The 16,466-nt window shown below is 38.2% G+C and overlaps 1 protein-coding gene across 2 annotated transcripts in view; it reads right to left on the bottom strand.

Annotated features, from left to right (window-relative positions):
• CRYBG3 (crystallin beta-gamma domain containing 3) overlaps nt 1–16,466 on the bottom strand; it is a 105,731-nt gene that overhangs the window by 20,664 nt on the left and 68,601 nt on the right. For both annotated transcript variants that reach the window (XM_026491664.4, XM_026491674.4), the window contains exons 13-17: nt 13,805–13,947; nt 13,569–13,695; nt 12,653–12,685; nt 6,719–6,828; nt 2,990–3,116 (exon numbers count right to left, since the gene is read on the bottom strand). In XM_026491664.4, the coding sequence (XP_026347449.1) occupies nt 2,990–3,116; nt 6,719–6,828; nt 12,653–12,685; nt 13,569–13,695; nt 13,805–13,947 (540 nt within the window). The remainder of the gene's footprint in view (nt 1–2,989; nt 3,117–6,718; nt 6,829–12,652; nt 12,686–13,568; nt 13,696–13,804; nt 13,948–16,466) is intronic.

The raw sequence follows: 16,466 nt of genomic DNA on the forward strand, positions 1-16,466 counted from the left end.
ATGTGGGCTCCGCACTTGCCTCCAGCTCCTACCCAACTGCTCTGGGGACTGTTCCAGGACATAACCTTATTGAAAGCTAAGGTACTATGTTATTCCCTCAGATCCTAGGAGCCCTAATCCTGGATACATTGTTCTTCATGTCCAGTTAGAAATATACCCAGGATACTTATTTGCAACAGCACTAAAGGCTGTCAAAGATTTGAAAATACCTGTTCTAACCGTCTCTTTACAGAAGAGTTAACAAAGGTATAAATAAATGACATGATTTTCCCAATGCCACAGTAGTGAGAAGCGGAACTATCACTATCCTCCCAAGGTCCTTTCACTGTAAAATGACTGCAAATTATCCATGGACCTCTAGAATGTAACATATGCCTGGACAAGTAGAAATCAGCCTGGAGCAAACGGTCATTTGCAAAACATACTGATCTTGTATGAAGATGAAGTCTTTAAGACTCCTCAATATTATACCATTATGACTCTAACAGTAATGCACAATATGTCTGGAAATGCCAACTACAGGCAATACCCTCAGAATTCTGCAGTTGTAACTAATTAAGGCAAAATCAAGGGGTTGGCTCATATATATATATGTAAAGTCAACTCGACTGGACGGAAACATTTCCCAGAATTAATCCAGAATCCCACTGGACTGTGGTCTACGCAGTAGCATTAACAAATCTGGAGAAAAAGCCCAGGGGAGAGGTGACTGAATCAGAGAAGCAGGATAGGTAGAGTGTGTCTAGCATTTTCCAGGGAAGGACAACACAGAATTTGGAGAATGCAAGCAGCTGGGACCCTCAGGAATCTCTTTTGTGGGGAATGTTACTTGAGTAAACTAATCTCAAGATACCTAAGTTCATTTTACCTAAAGTTTATGCTCAACAAATAACCTTTTGAGGATAAATTCAGCTTCCCCTGTTCTTCTCGAGAGGGAGAAAAATGCTCAGGACGTAATTCTCAAGTGTTCAGCCATGAGAATCCACCTGCTACAGATGACTGTACTGACCTGGTTCACATATCAATCTCCTAGGTCTGATCAACTCAGGGCGTCAGGGCCACTGGCGGGCGGGGCGGGGGGGGGCATGGTTGACTTCACCAAGAAAATGCTACCTCTGTTAAGGCCCCTTCATGGTCAGTCTGGGTGTCTCTGCTGGGATGCACACCCTCACCTCACATTCCCTCCATTTCAAAACCAAACCCACTGCCTAAATGTATCTTCAACAAAGACTTTTCAAAGATTTAAAACATACCATGTAAAGGCATTAAGAAGATAAATGTGTTGTCCCTACATAATATATATATATATATATACACACACACACACACACACATAGATATAGATATAGATATAGATATATATATATAGCTCCCACGTCCTTCTCAAGAGACACCTTCACTTATGCTGCTTGGGTTCCACAGAACCAAAAAAGTGACGTGCAACTGCACAGTGAAACTTAAAAACATTTTTTCCTATTTTCATTCTTAATTTTAATTATTCACTTTTAACTTCATGAATGTAAAATTGCATTTCTTCAAAGAAAAATAGTAATACTCATTAATTTTGGCTGTTTCTAAAACACCCTCCCTAGAAATTTAGTTGGTTTAGCTTGCTGAATTAGATAGAAGTCCTGCAAAATCCTTTCAAGATGGAACTTTCATGTTTAGAACTATAGGTTTTGCTTTTAGTTCATACCAAATAAGTATCCGTCTGCTGGTTTGACCACAAAAATTGCTAAGAAAATTCCTTTCCCAGGAAACGTGGACTGCTTTCCAATGCCCTTTTCAGTCTTATCAATACTTTGGAGAGACTGACCGGACCACATTCTTCTTTTTTCCCCCCACTGGTGTTTGTCCAACAGACAGGAAGTATCAGTAGCCACTTAGTCTTTCCCAGTTAGTATCTAAAGGGCCACTGAGAGAGACCACAGACAGTTTCTATTCTTGTTCCTCACCCAAGACTCTATTCTTAGCCTGATACCAAGAATACTCTATCCAGGAATGTCTTGTGAAATATGACTACATTGCTCAGGTTGGGATCAAAGTTTCTGAGTATGATCACCATCTCTGGAGTCAGCTCTGGTTGAAAGGTCCCAGTCACTCCTACCACCATGCAGGGCTTCAAATCATTTCTGTGCAAACCTCAGCTCTGACCAAATGCTCCAAGGGAATGATCATAATTAGACATCTTGAAAATACTCCAGATCTGCATCATTTCCTCTGCACAGGCCCTATAAACATGGAACACAGAACTGATGCTGCGAAGTGGCGATCCTGTTTTGCTCCAATTTCAAATTCTGAGTAAATATGATAGAAAGGAGAAACTACTTACACTATACATGTGGGTCTCCAAGGTGACCCCCATAAGTCTGCACACACCAGGCAAGAAATCCCTAGTTCCCCCAAACGAAGGCTTGAAATCACCACCAGTGGCCATATCAAGACCCGTGTCTTAGAGCAACATTGTACACCTGAGTAACAAATTGTCGGGTGACTCATCTAGTAGAAATAATAAAACCATCGGGTCATTATTTTTGTTAAGCAGCTGCTACAATTACAGCCACCATTTACAGCTAATTAACTGCTGATATTTAATGAGTGCTCACCATGTGCTGGGCATTTTATAACTATCGTTTCATTCAATATCCCAGTGGCCTTACAAAGTACGATTATTTTTCACAGATGAGGAAACGGGAGTTAACTTTACTAAATGTCACCCAAAAATGGTTAAAAATATCAAACTGGGATTTATGCTCAGGTCTATATATATTATTCTAGTTCCTATGTTTTGAATTCTTGCTTAAAAAAAAAAAATACCAATCTACATTTTTGTTGGATTTCATGAGTGAATTCCAATTTTACAGTCTGTGAATAAATTATTCATGTTTATATTTACCCATGTATCACTTCTTCCAACGTCACATCATTCACGGTAATTAACCTGGACAAGAAAAAATCTTGTAATTATGCACTCAAGCAAAGTACTTACATAGCCAATGGGCTTGAGGGCTTTAACTCTCGATGTTGGGCAGCCACAGGAAGTAAGGTCAGCATAGAGGCCTTCCTCCAACACACACTGATTGTTAGAACTGTCCTCTTGGTAATACAGGAGCCAGCTTAAAAACAAGCAGGGAGACATTCAGTCGAATTGCATCAGTTGGCAGTGCGGGCTCATTATCACGCTGTGGGAACCGGGGGAGGAGCCGGACAGAGTCACGGTGCTGACCGGCAGCACACACGTGGCAGCTGTCTAAAGAAACAGCCACGACTATCATTTACTGACTGCCTACCATCTGCATCCAGACACGGGTTAGATACGTACCTACATTATTACACTGTGTTGTCAATCCTATGAAGTAAAACACATCCTTATTTTTATAGGCAACAAAACTAAGAATTAGAAAGGTTAGGTGACTTGCCCAAGGTCTCCTCAACCACTAAATGACAGAGCTGAAATTTGAAACAAGACATCTGCTTTAGGCTAACGATATTACCCTCATTTAGTGCCTTCAAGTACAAAACTCTGGGATCAGATTATAGTGATTATTAAGTACTTGAACAGATTAGAAGTTATTTTAGGAAAAACAATCGCTGGTATCCTTATTTAATGATGGGCTTGCTGTCAGGCTAGGGGAGCACAGAAACTACACTCTTAAAATCACACAACAGTATATAAAATCTCTCACCTGTACATCTGCTAACAGAGATTTTTTTAAAAAAAGAAATAAGCCCATTAGAATCTTTGATAGTGATTATCTTCAATCTATCACTCATCAGAAGTTTGGCTAGGAAATGCCCTTTTGAAAAGGACCCCAAGGGAGAAATGAACGGGCTGTTAGTACTTCAATACCAGTATGTCTAAGTCCTAGCCCTACACTAAGACCACCAGCACAACTCAGGCTAGACCAGGTTAACTCTGGAACACCACCGAGATGCTCTGTAGCATTATAATTTACTGTCACATCTTCTAGTAATTAGGCATTTTATCACACGTTTTCAATGTGTCAGGCATGGACTTAAGCCCTTCTTATGCATCATTTATTTGGTCCTTATAAAAATCCTCCGAGGTAGGTACTGTTATTATCCCTCCTTTACAGATGGATAAACTGATTTCGGATAGTAATCCAATTTGTTTAAGGTTATGTATCTAGGAAGTGGTGGAACTGGGCTTAAATCCAGGTCTTCCAAGTACTCCAGGTACTTAAACAACTGCCAGGGTTCCTGTATTCTTTTGTTAAACTGCAGTTCAATACACACACACACACATACATACATATATAGAATGTATATTTCCTACATAAAGTGAACATATGACTAATTTGTCCTAGATTTCAGTGTCAGGAAAAAACACTTTCCTCCAGAAAACCTCCAATACTTCCCTTTATTAGAAAACGAAAATATGTCTTATAAAATATTTTCTTTTATCTTAGTGGAGAAGAAACTCAGAGCCAAATACTAGCAAAAATATTATTTCAGGTGCCCAGTATAAATTTCTCTCTCACTAAAGAGTTGCAGATAATCTAACTTATAGTGTCCTATTTTATGTGTTTTAATATTATACAAACCTTCATATACTTTTTGGAAGTATAAAAATAACGACATGCACAGAGAAGTTCAAACTAGTAAGAGTTATAGGAAATCTGGGAGGGAAAGACTGTTGGAATTAGGGCTAATCAGGAAGGTTGACAGAGGGCATGGGGATGGACTGCTCCTTAAAGATATACTTGGTTTAGTATTAAATGGGGGCCACAAGCTTACATGCCTATAGAAGGCCAGGCAGGTAATGTTTGTGAGTAGTGTACCAGGTTAAAAAACACAAATAAAAACAAAAACAAAACTGGGAATATATCCTATGGTACTTTGGGATCACATATGCCATTTACTGAACACTAGCTAATTACTGCCAAAGGTGAATGCTTCTCAAAGTTTCCAAATCTTCTGATTTTTTTTTAAATAGGTGAAAAACACTCTAAACCAAAACACTGATATATTTTGTTTAACATAGTGTGTAGGCCAAACAAATAACATCTGCTGGCTAGCTTTCCCTGAAACTTAGAGCCGTTCATAGAGAGCAGCCTGTGGGCCATCTGTCCCACTGCCACTTTCTGTACACATCACAGGCTAAGTCTGCTTTTCACGTGCTTAAATGATCTTAAAAAATTAAAAGAATAGCTTGTGATATGTGAATATGCTATATGATTCAAATTTCAATGCCCATAAACAGAGTTTCACTGAAACACAGTTGTGCCCGTTCACTGATGTACTGTCAGCCGGCTGCTTTTGTGCTCATAATGGCCGTGCTGAGTAGCTGGGACAGAGCCTGTAAGGCTCACAAAGCCAAGAATACTTAGGACCTGGGCGCCTGGGTGGCACAGCGGTTAAGTGTCTGCCTTCAGCTCAGGGCCTGATCCCGGCGTTATGGGATTGAGCCCCACATCAGGCTCTTCTGCTATGAGCCTGCTTCTTCCTCTCCCACTCCCCCTGCTTGTGTTCCCTCTCTCGCTGGCTGTCTCTATCTCTGTCGAATAAATAAATAAAATCTTTAAAAAAAAAAAAAAAAGAATACTTAGGACCTGGCCTGAAAGAAAAGGATTGCCAACCAACCCCTGGTATAGAGGGTAAGGCAGAAAGTACTCAGAGGTGTAAATGTGAGAACAGGGGAAGAGAGGGAGGCAGTGTAAGGCCAGAATGGGGAATGGGTGGGACAGATGAGACTTGACTGATGGACAAGGAGGCATCTGAACTCTATCTGGCTGGTATTGGGGGATGACTGGGGGATGTAAAGCAGAGTAATAAAAATAGTAACCTGGATTTTGGGACAAATAATTGGGCTAGGACCGGTTTGTGGTAAACGACGGAAGGAAGAGAATACTGGAGTGGAGCTAATCGGGAGACTGAAGCTTTCCAAGTAGAAGAACTGATTCAGAGGAAAAGGAGAACTGATGAATCCAAGACATCTTGAGGAATGGACAGAGAGATTCTGATGAGTTATTAGGCAGATACTTGAAACAAACCTACCACTGAACTGCACACTTTAAAATGGTTAAAATGATAAACTGTATTTTATTATTTTACAATATAATAAATTTAGGAAATATGTGTTAGCCTTGGGAATCACATACAGTTCATTTACGTCTGAAAAAGATCTAGTATATGGCTGTAGCTCAAAGAACACAAGATTTAATTTAAATTTAAATTTATTAAAATTAAGTTAGTTAAATTAAAAAAAAAATGACTAAAGCAATCATGGGTCTGACATTTAGCATGTGATCTTGAGAACCCTAACTCTGAAATGAGGAGTCCTCATCTGTGAAATGAGGTTGATACATACTTTAAACTAAATTTTTTTAAAATGTAGGAGTAATATGTCTAATATGGACAAAACATTAGTTTTTATATAGCATTCTATTATGCTATCCAATAAACATAAAATATTAAGCACTCAAAATATTTAGGTAATAATCTAAGATAACAGTGAGAGAATAAAATGGCCACAATGCTCCCAAAGTTAGCTAATCTGCAGTTTTTTCTCTGTATTACATGATGGCCCATAATACAAGCGAGGCAAAATTACTATAGGCTAATTAGGAATTGGCCAATGACTACAAGACTTTTTTTAATTCACTATGAATCAAAAAATAAAAACAAGTCAAATTTCTGTAAATTTAAAGGAAATTAAGTTATTAAATAGTAGAAAACACTCAACAAGCATACTTACCAACCCCGAAGAACTTTAAAAGAACATGGCGTGAATGAAGTCAAATCAGAAATTTCTTCTGTAAAATCTACACATTCACCTTGGAACCCTGGTTTACTGAATGCTTTCAGCTATGAGAACAACACAACAATTTAACAGAAAATAATTGTTTGACGGTATTACAAAAGCAAATGAAAACCTTTTATTTCTTGTATTTATAAAAAATTCAGCAAAATTGGGGAGCCTGAGTGGCTTAGCTGGTTAAGCGTTCAACTCTTGATTTCAGCTCAGGTCATGATCTCAGGGTCATGGTATCAAGCCCCATGTCAGGCTCCACGCTCAGCGGGGAGTCTGAGGACTTCTCTCCCTTTCCCTCTGCCCCTCCCCCTGCTTACACTCTCTCTAAAATAAATAAATCTTCTAAAAAAATAAAAGTTCATCAACATATTAGTGCTTTATCTATTGCCAATGAATCGTTGTTAAGGATGATAGTCTCTTTAAACTTCCATTGTGGTTTCCTTACCCATTTCCGGAAATGTCACCATTTATTTACCATTTTCATCCATTTTTTGCACCAGATTCTGGGCACAGAGGCCCAGAAAACAATTCTACCTGTAAGATTAAATCGGAATCCCTCCTCCACTAAAATGTGGTCCCTGCCCATTGTATCAAACAATTATTATCCCTTGCGTTGAGACTACATGTGTAAGATCAGTGGCAATTCAGCGCTAAGTGTGAAGGCAGTTTCAGTTAGTATGAGGGGTGGCTGGTTAGCCTTTTCTCTTCCCAAGTCTCGCTGCTCCAGTTAATAAAAGGTTGCAGGAGAGCATGAACACATGTGGGCAAGTGGGCCTGAGAGCACAGGAGCAGATGGCAGAGAAGATAACGACAACGAGATTAGCAAAGATTTATGGTGAACAGAGAAAGACATCCATGTCATGTATTTGGCCAACGGGCTCCCGTTTACTGTTAAGACTATCACAAATATAAAGCTTAAGTTACATACAACCATATTTCTACTTTAGTCCTTTTTGTTGACAAATCCATGAAATCTCAACTGTGATTCCCTTCAGACCAGAGACATAATAATGTGCAACGCTAGTGGCCTTGGATCTATATAATAGGGAAGAAAAAATTAATGAGCCCTATAAATATTTCAAAATACACTGGATCCTTGAAATAACATGCCCACAGGTTCACCCTGCATGGACAGGCCCGCATTGTAGCTAAGAATGCATCATACTGAGCGCTGGGCAGCCTTGTCCTTTCTCCCACTCGCGCTGTATCAAGAACAAAGCTGCTTTGAGCCACTGATGTTTGCCTCCTTCATCTTCCCAAGAGTCCTCTTAGAGGCTGATAGCCTCTGAGTTCTGAGGAACTGCTTCTTGACTACCGCCTTCTGCTCTGACATCAAAAGCCGGTGAAAACAGGGAGGTGGGAGAACGAACTCCCCTGGACCCACCATGGCTTGGCACAGCCTGACTTGCTATCATGAAGCCAGTCTGCATTTGAATCATTCAAACACCAAGGGACTCCCTCCCTTAAGGAGGTATGACCCAGCTAGTTTCTATCATGATCCTTCTGGTGGATGCAGAGGGTAGCAACGAAAAGGAAGTCCAAAACGAGACAGACTTCTGAAACAATTCCTCATAGAAGAACAACTCTATGTGTCCAGGAAAACTCATTTCATTGATAAGAGCATGTATTTTTGTTAGTCATTTTCCAAACTAGGTGTTTTAACTTAAGTAAATCATAATTTTACTTCCAAAAAATGTTGAGTAATTTCTTCTACACGCAAATATCTTAATTCACAATTAAGAGTTGGAAAAGCCACAGGAGAAGAGAGGTCACAGCTGTCTTGTTTACTCTGCATCTACCCAGTTTGTTCATTGTTTTTATGTTGCTGAGCTTAAGGTTTATACTTCGTTATTTCACCATGAAGCCATGAAATCCAGACAAATGACAGTGCAAGTTAAGCATATTTCGGATGGTATGTATAGCAGCCAACTCTAGTGTTTAGTCTGTCTTCAGACCCAGGAGCATTAATTAAAATACACACAGACTCACAAACACACACACATTTGCAATAAAGTACCTTTTGGATTTGATGGGTTAATTCTTTGCCCAAACTGAAAAACCAGACTTAATGCTGATGAGCTTTTTTTTATTTTTACTCACCAAATGAGATACAGTGCCATATGGTTCACCCAAAATTTGATCATTTTGATTACCCTACAAATGCCTTAGAATAGAATTCTCATAATGTTCTGAGAATGGTCCATACAGAAACCACTTCTGTGCTTATTGATTAGAATAAACTGTGGTTTCTACTCTTAGTGAATTATGTAACAGTGCCTTGGTAAAATTAAGACCTGGGAAAAGCTAGGTGGATAAGTCATATTCTGGTTTCTTTTCCAATCTCTACCAGCCTCCCAAATGGAACTGTATGGATACAAATACACACACACACACGCACACACGCACACACACGCACACACACGCACACGCACGCACACACGCACGCACACGCACACACGCACACACACACGCGCACACACACACGCACACACGCACACGCACACACACACGCACACACACGCACGCACGCACACACGCACGCACACACGCACGCACGCGCACACACGCACGCACGCACACACGCACGCACACACACACACACGCACACACAGTACCAGTGTTTTGCAGTGCCAACTTCCTTTTCACATACATTATCTTACTTCTTTGAAGTACGGTTTCAGACAGAAACTATCACCAATATATGATGAACTTTTTGTAGAAATGCTTATTATATACTTTTCACTTATGATATATATTAATAAATGTAATCGGTCTTTAATCTGACAAACTGAGAACTCAAAATTTTAATTGCTGACCAAACATATAAGTTGTGCTCAATTTATGTCACAATATCAGAATAATTTTCTCAATGTAACTTTATTCCAATGCTAAGATAATTTCTCTGAGAAACTTTCTATCGTACCTACACAGACTTTCTGCAGCCTTTGGACCTCCCTCACACAAACATGCTCCTTGTTAAACAAGGAACCATCTTGTTTCTATCAGTTTCTGTCCTTTTATTACATCACAGGGTCTCAGACTGTAGTGTTAGGTACTCCACAGTAATTTTACTTCCCTGATTACTCATAGAGGCCTTTCTTTACTTAGAAAAGTAGCTCTTCCTATTTCTGGTCTTTGGATTCTATAAAAATGATGTTTGCAGCACCACAAAGAAGTGTTTTTCCTGTAGTACTCTTCAATCTTACTGATATTTGCCTAAAACTGTCACTTTCCTGTCCCCCATACATGGTAACTGTTAAAGAGCCTGTGACCACTCTAAAATTCAATGTGTCCAAATTATCCAATATAAGAAAATATCTAGTTGCTTTTTTCTCATTTAGAATCATGTATAAAATGGAAGACAGGCTCAACATTCCAAGAACTCAAAACTTCTAATAATATTTGCAAATGGATTTGAAAAATATTCTGGGAAAAAAAAAAAAGGTCCTTAGTTGTATCAAAGGGCGTAACTAGTTAGAATTTCCAGAGTACTGTGCCTCCCTGAAAACTCAACTCACTTTTATAAAATGTAATCTTGTGAGAGGTCTGATCTGCTAAGATAAAGACATGATGACATTACAAACATAACCCATCTTCTGTTCATGTTTTGTTTTCTTTGGGAAAAAAATAAAAACAAAATTAAATGCCAGCTGCTATTATGAAGAACTATATAATGATGCTGTATATTCTGAGTTGGCAATTAGACTTGGTGATTGGTCTTCATCCACAGGAAAAACAAGAATCTTCTCAAAGGAGGTGTTCTGTGTCCCAAATAAGACATCTCATTATAATATGGTGACACAGCAGAATGACAGAGTAACACTCATGACGTATATTTATCTCTATACACACACATATTCTGGCTTTTCCCTTCTTAGGTTGTTTGAGGTTTGCTTTAAAAATCACCAGCATAAAAAACAAACAAAAAACAAAAACACAAAAACCTCCTCTGACTTGAATTCTGAGATGTCATTTCCTCCTTAGTCCTCAGGGAACATAACTATCCCATCTGAACACAGCATCTGAATAATCAATCTATGACAGCTATTTGTGAAGAAGAAAATACCTTCTAGTTACTGAACGGAACCAGAGTTAGCCAAGATCCTCTTTTTCCCCCCTAAGTAAAAACAAGCAAAACAGGGGGCGCCTGGGTGGCACAGCGGTTAAGCGTCTGCCTTCGGCTCCGGGCGTGACCCCGGCGTTGTGGGATCGAGCCCCACGTCAGGCTCCTCCGCTGGGAGCCTGCTTCTTCCTCTCCCACTCCCCCTGCTTGTGTTCCCTCTCTCGCTGGCTGTCTCTATCTCTGTCTAATAAATAAATAAAATCTTTAAAAAAAAAAAACAAAAAACAAAAAAAACAAGCAAAACATTCTGAAATTTTGGTCAATGGAAATAGTAAGAGCTTTGATGCTAGGTAAACTAAGGAGGCTCTGTCTGCATGTTATTAAATATCCAGCTATCCTACACCTGTCAGAAACACTTATTTCACAAGGCGATGGCAGATCCAGATCCAGAAATATGAAGTGGGGCTGATTTCACCGGGTGTTTTCTGCGGCTTCCTCTCTCTTCAAGTTGGACTGGAAATACTATAAAGAAAATCCTCCAAGCAATCTGCCCCAAACAAGGAAGTTCATAAAAAAGAACAGGAATGTAGGAGGGGAAAAAAAACAGAACTTAAAAGAATGTGACTTTTATCTGCACTTAAAACTCAGAAAGTGTGCAGTATGGAATTAACCCTGCTTAACTCTTTGCTCACGTTATGCCGATTCACGCACAAGTGCTTTAAAAGTTCACCGTTGGAGTTTTCAAAGATTTGAAAGAAAGATCTCACAGGAAGTGTCTCCAAATATAACAACTTAATTATATTCAAAAAGGAAATGCTCCCAATAGGGCCTGAGCTAATCAGAAAATAAGAAAACCTAAAAACACTATGAACAGAGACATGGTTACAACTAAGCTGACTTGAAAGATAGAAACACACGAACATGAAAAATAGACATAGTCAAAGAAAAAGATTCAGCATTATGTAAAGCCAGCAAATATCGAATATTTAAAATTAATCACTCAATTGGGTTTTGACAGAAATTTTTCCAAATTGTTTATTTAAAATGAGAGAGAGGCAGCAAGGTCTCATTCCTCTTCCTCCGATGGATGTTCTGATTATATCATGTGTCTTTCTCTGAGGCAAAATCCTGAAAATGGCTGAGTTGACTGGAGTCAGATGCTAAAAAATGCCTGTTTTGCTACTTCTAGCTGTGTGAAATGACACTTAAATTCTAAATCTTTGTTTTCTCATCAACAACTGGGATTAATTTTGACCTCGCAGAGTTTTTAGAAGCATAAAATTAGCACAATTTGCAGCCCTCAATGGATAATAAACGCTAGGCTTCAGAGTATTGCCCAATCCTTCAAACCATTAACACACTAGAAATAAACAAGCAGGGCGGCAATGTTACCAGTCCTTTTAAGAAATATTTGATTTAGGTATTAGAAAGACATTGACATAATAAGCATGATCAGACAGCCATTTCTCCACGTTAGGTTTGCTCCTCCAAAGACAGCAGAACGTGCTGTGCTGAATGAGAATGCGACATTGAAGAATGGACGGGCCATAGGAAAGGAGTGGCAGAGGTTCAAAATGACCCCAAAGTGGTCAGAGCTAAAGCTCTATGGGGAGAAAGCAAATGGAAATGTGACAAGTCCAGGCCAATACAACCCGTAATGGAGATGGGTACTCTTCTGCCCATAGGTAACAAGTACAATATAAACTGCCTGCTTTGTACACACAAGAAACTTATCTGATGGAAAGAGAAAGAATCGAGACAAAGGGCACAAATGCTTTTAGTAAATAGTAAGTTAAGAAAGTTTTGAAACATACCAAATGTGGAGGCTCATTTATTCCAAGTGGTTCCTGAAATATATTAAAACATTTTAAAAATTGTCATCATATAATATTAGTTGTCCTTTTGAAAGTTTTGAAAATACCATTTGAAAAATGAAAAAAAAAAAAAAAGAAGGTCTCATTTACTAGATCTCTTGAACTGGTTATGACCCTGAAATAATTTACAGGATTATCTTATAATTTAGTATTTATTACTTACTAATTCATTTTGAGTAATGGAGCTGGGAAAAAAATATGCTGCTCAATATCCATCAAAAAGATAGAGTCTGAGCTTCCTGGCCTTACCTTTCCCACACTATATCGTGGGCACCCTTCTGGAGGTGTTTATTATCCACACTGGCCATGCGCTTTCATAACTGCGTGACTTTGCACAGGAGTCCTCTTTGAGGACTGCCTTCTCTGCCCCACTTCATTGTCTGGCAGACGTGATTTTATCCCTTAAGATATCACTTCATGCGGGAATGTGGCATGGTGCCCAACTCCCAGGCTCTGAGGGCTCCTTCACTGGCTCCCCCAGCCCTGCCCACACACTCCACCTCCTCACTAATCCCACCACACTCAATCACCTCCACGTCAGTCTCCTCAAAGAGACTGAGGCCTATCAGGGCAACCTTATTCATCTTGTATCTCCAGGGACCAGTAGTGTCTGACACATGAGGCATGTAACAAATACTGTTAAATGAATGAAGTGACCAAATTACAGTCATCTCACTGATGCGCTCCTACCACCTCCCATAGCTCCCTATAGTCCAAGAAAATTCACATGCTATTTCATTTTCTCTGTATATTCACAAAACATAATCCAGCAGTTTCACTTTTAAAAAGCCTGTTCCACATAGTCAATTGTATGCCATTATATGCTCTGGAACTGTTATGGTCATTCTTAACTCACCAGTTGGATAGGTCGTATTGACATGATTATGTTATTTGATCCTCCCCAGTCAAAAAAGCATTTGTATTTCCCTTTCTCTAAAATGTACTGTTCTCCACAGAAGAACTTCTGTTGGTAGGCAACCCATCTAGCAGGGGGGAAAAAGGGAAAAAGAACAGAGGTGATACAGACTCGAGCAATCAACAATTTTAAAACCAAAGAACCTCTTAAGGTTCCCAGGACAGGAGACAACTTACACGCCACTTTTAACGTGAATGGATCTTGTTTCACTGCCAAAGCCAACTTCTTCCAAGTCAGAAATTTCCTGATTTGTAATGTCAATAAACTTCCCACTTTCTAGGTCAGATTCAAACAGTGTGATAGAAGATTCTATAAAATTCTAAAAAGAGGGAGAAGAAAGGTAAGAAAAACATATGGATTTTCTCCTATAGATTGCTATATCTTAGCACAATTTTCACACACTGGGATAATTTCACACAAATAACTCCAGGAAAAATTTTAAATGGAACCGGAAACAATTTTAATAGTTACTACTCTTCAATAGTTCAAAGAAAAAAATAAGTCTGAATTTAATCAGGAAGACATTTTTATATATAAGTGGGAATTAATCGAGAGTTGGTAAATTGCTGGGACTTACAGGCTATTTATTGCATGTTAAACTATAAAGGAAACTAAAGTTTCACTTGTGCTTAAAGAGCAAAAGCCACAACATGAAATAGAGTTAACAAACAATGTGCGATTGGCATTTGGTGACAGAGGATTTTATAAGCTTAAATGTAAAAGAAAAAATGAAACTTCCTTGACAAAGGATTAAAAAATTGAGGGGAAAATTTTAAATTTTTTATAGTTAGATAATATATTTAAAACAAAAATATCAGAAAAATTTTAAGACCCACGTTGATAAGTCAGCAAAAAACACAGATAATTCACAAAAAAATAAGCATTAAAAACAAGTAAGCAAATGTCCAATTTCACCAGTAAAAATAAAGAAATTCAAATTAAAACCGTTAGATACAATTTTCACTTTTTAAAATAAGTTAAGAAGGATCTAAAAATCCAGTTTTGTCTGAGAACATTGCTGGTAGAAATATAAATTGGATAGCTATTTTAGAAATAATTTAGAAATACATTTTAAAAGACTGATATTGTTTAACTCTCATACTGTTGAAATTCTTTTTTTTTAAGCTAGAAAAAATTTCCTAAAACTAAACGATGGGCAATTTACATGCAAAGATGCATTTTTTATAATACTGAAAATCTGTAAACAGTGTAAATGCCCAAACGATGTATAAACATAAACCTTTCTGCATCTTGCCTAACACTTGATGGAATATAATTAAGAAACTAACAGTCAATTCTATACTTACTACTGGCCAGGAGCTTTAAGTGCCTTATTTCCAAAAGAACTACCACATGAGATTATATTACTATCATTCTCATTTCCCAGCTAAGGAAAGTGAGTAATTTGCCTGAGGTTAACGCAGCTACTGAGGGGCAGAAATTGAATTTGAGTCCAACTTTATCTACTTATCTATATACCCTAAGCTCTTAATCACTGTCAGATAGGATGAAAGAACAGGATAAAAACTCAAACTTATAAAGTTGGAAAGATTATAAGCATGCAAAAAACCCCAACTTTTCATATAAGAAAAATTCTAGGAAAAAACCCAAGAGTGGTTATCTTTAGATCCAGGGAAGTTGGCAATTTTAACCTCCTTTTTTTTCGACTCTTTATAATAGATACACTTTCCATTTGGAAAACACAGAATACTTTATTTATTTATTTATTTTTAAAAAGAGACATGGGCGCCTGGGTGGCTCAGTTGGTTAAGCATCTGACTTCAGCTCAGGTCGTGGTCTCAGATCTCAGAGTCCTGGGATCTAGCCCATTTGGGGCTTCCTGCTAAGTGGAAGCTTGTTTCTCTCTCTCCCTCTGGCCCCCCCCCCCCCAACTTGTGCTCTCTCACTCTCTCAAATAAATAAAATCTTAAGAAAAAAGAAACGAAAATCTCTTCCTCTGTCCCTACTACTTTGTTGTTTGTAAGTAAGTTTTAGACCTATGGAAAATGTTATCAACTTCTGTAAGTCTCAACAATATCAATTTCTCCCCCCTCCTTTAAAAATATTATAAATTTGGGATGCCTGGGTGGCTCAGTCAGTTAAACGGCTGCCTTCAGCTTGGGTCATAATCCCAAGGTCCTGAGATCAAGCCCCACATCAGGCTCCCTGCTCCAGTGGGGAGCCTCCTTCTCCCGCTCCCACTGCCACTCCCCATGCCCTTAAAAAAAAAAAAAAAAGATATACATATATATAATTTAATCTAGGAAAAAGATTTCTAGGATAAACATTCACTTTATGAAAAAGCAAAACAGTATTTAAAAATAAAAACCAAAGCATCCATAAGAGGGAAAATACACTTAGAATAATTTTCTCATTTACTACTTACTTGTCAACTTCCAAGGATTTAAAAATTGTTCATCTAACTGGATCAAATTTCATTTGAGACTTTAGGATAGAAGATAAAAAAGGATTTTTACCTGAGATCTTTATTATAATTCATAACCCATAATTATATTTTTAATTTCTCCTTGACAGTAAACCTTTGGAACCTGAGAATATGTGTTACCTTCATTACCTTCATGTGGTTCTTTAAAAAAAAAAAAAAAAAAAGAGGTGGGTGAATTTTTTTACCTGTCACCATCCCTCCTCCTATTAACATAGCACATTATTCTCAAAACACTTATACTTATTATTGAGCTCCCTTAAACCCTGATTTTAGACATGTAATATACATGCATAAACATGTACACATATATACACACATAAGCACACACATATATCTATTTTGACACAGATTTGCTATTTTGCAGATATAAATAAATATCTTAAATCAAGGCT

The sequence above is a fragment of the Ursus arctos genome, unplaced genomic scaffold (assembly GCF_023065955.2).
Source record: "Ursus arctos isolate Adak ecotype North America unplaced genomic scaffold, UrsArc2.0 scaffold_4, whole genome shotgun sequence".
NCBI lineage: Eukaryota > Metazoa > Chordata > Mammalia > Carnivora > Ursidae > Ursus > Ursus arctos.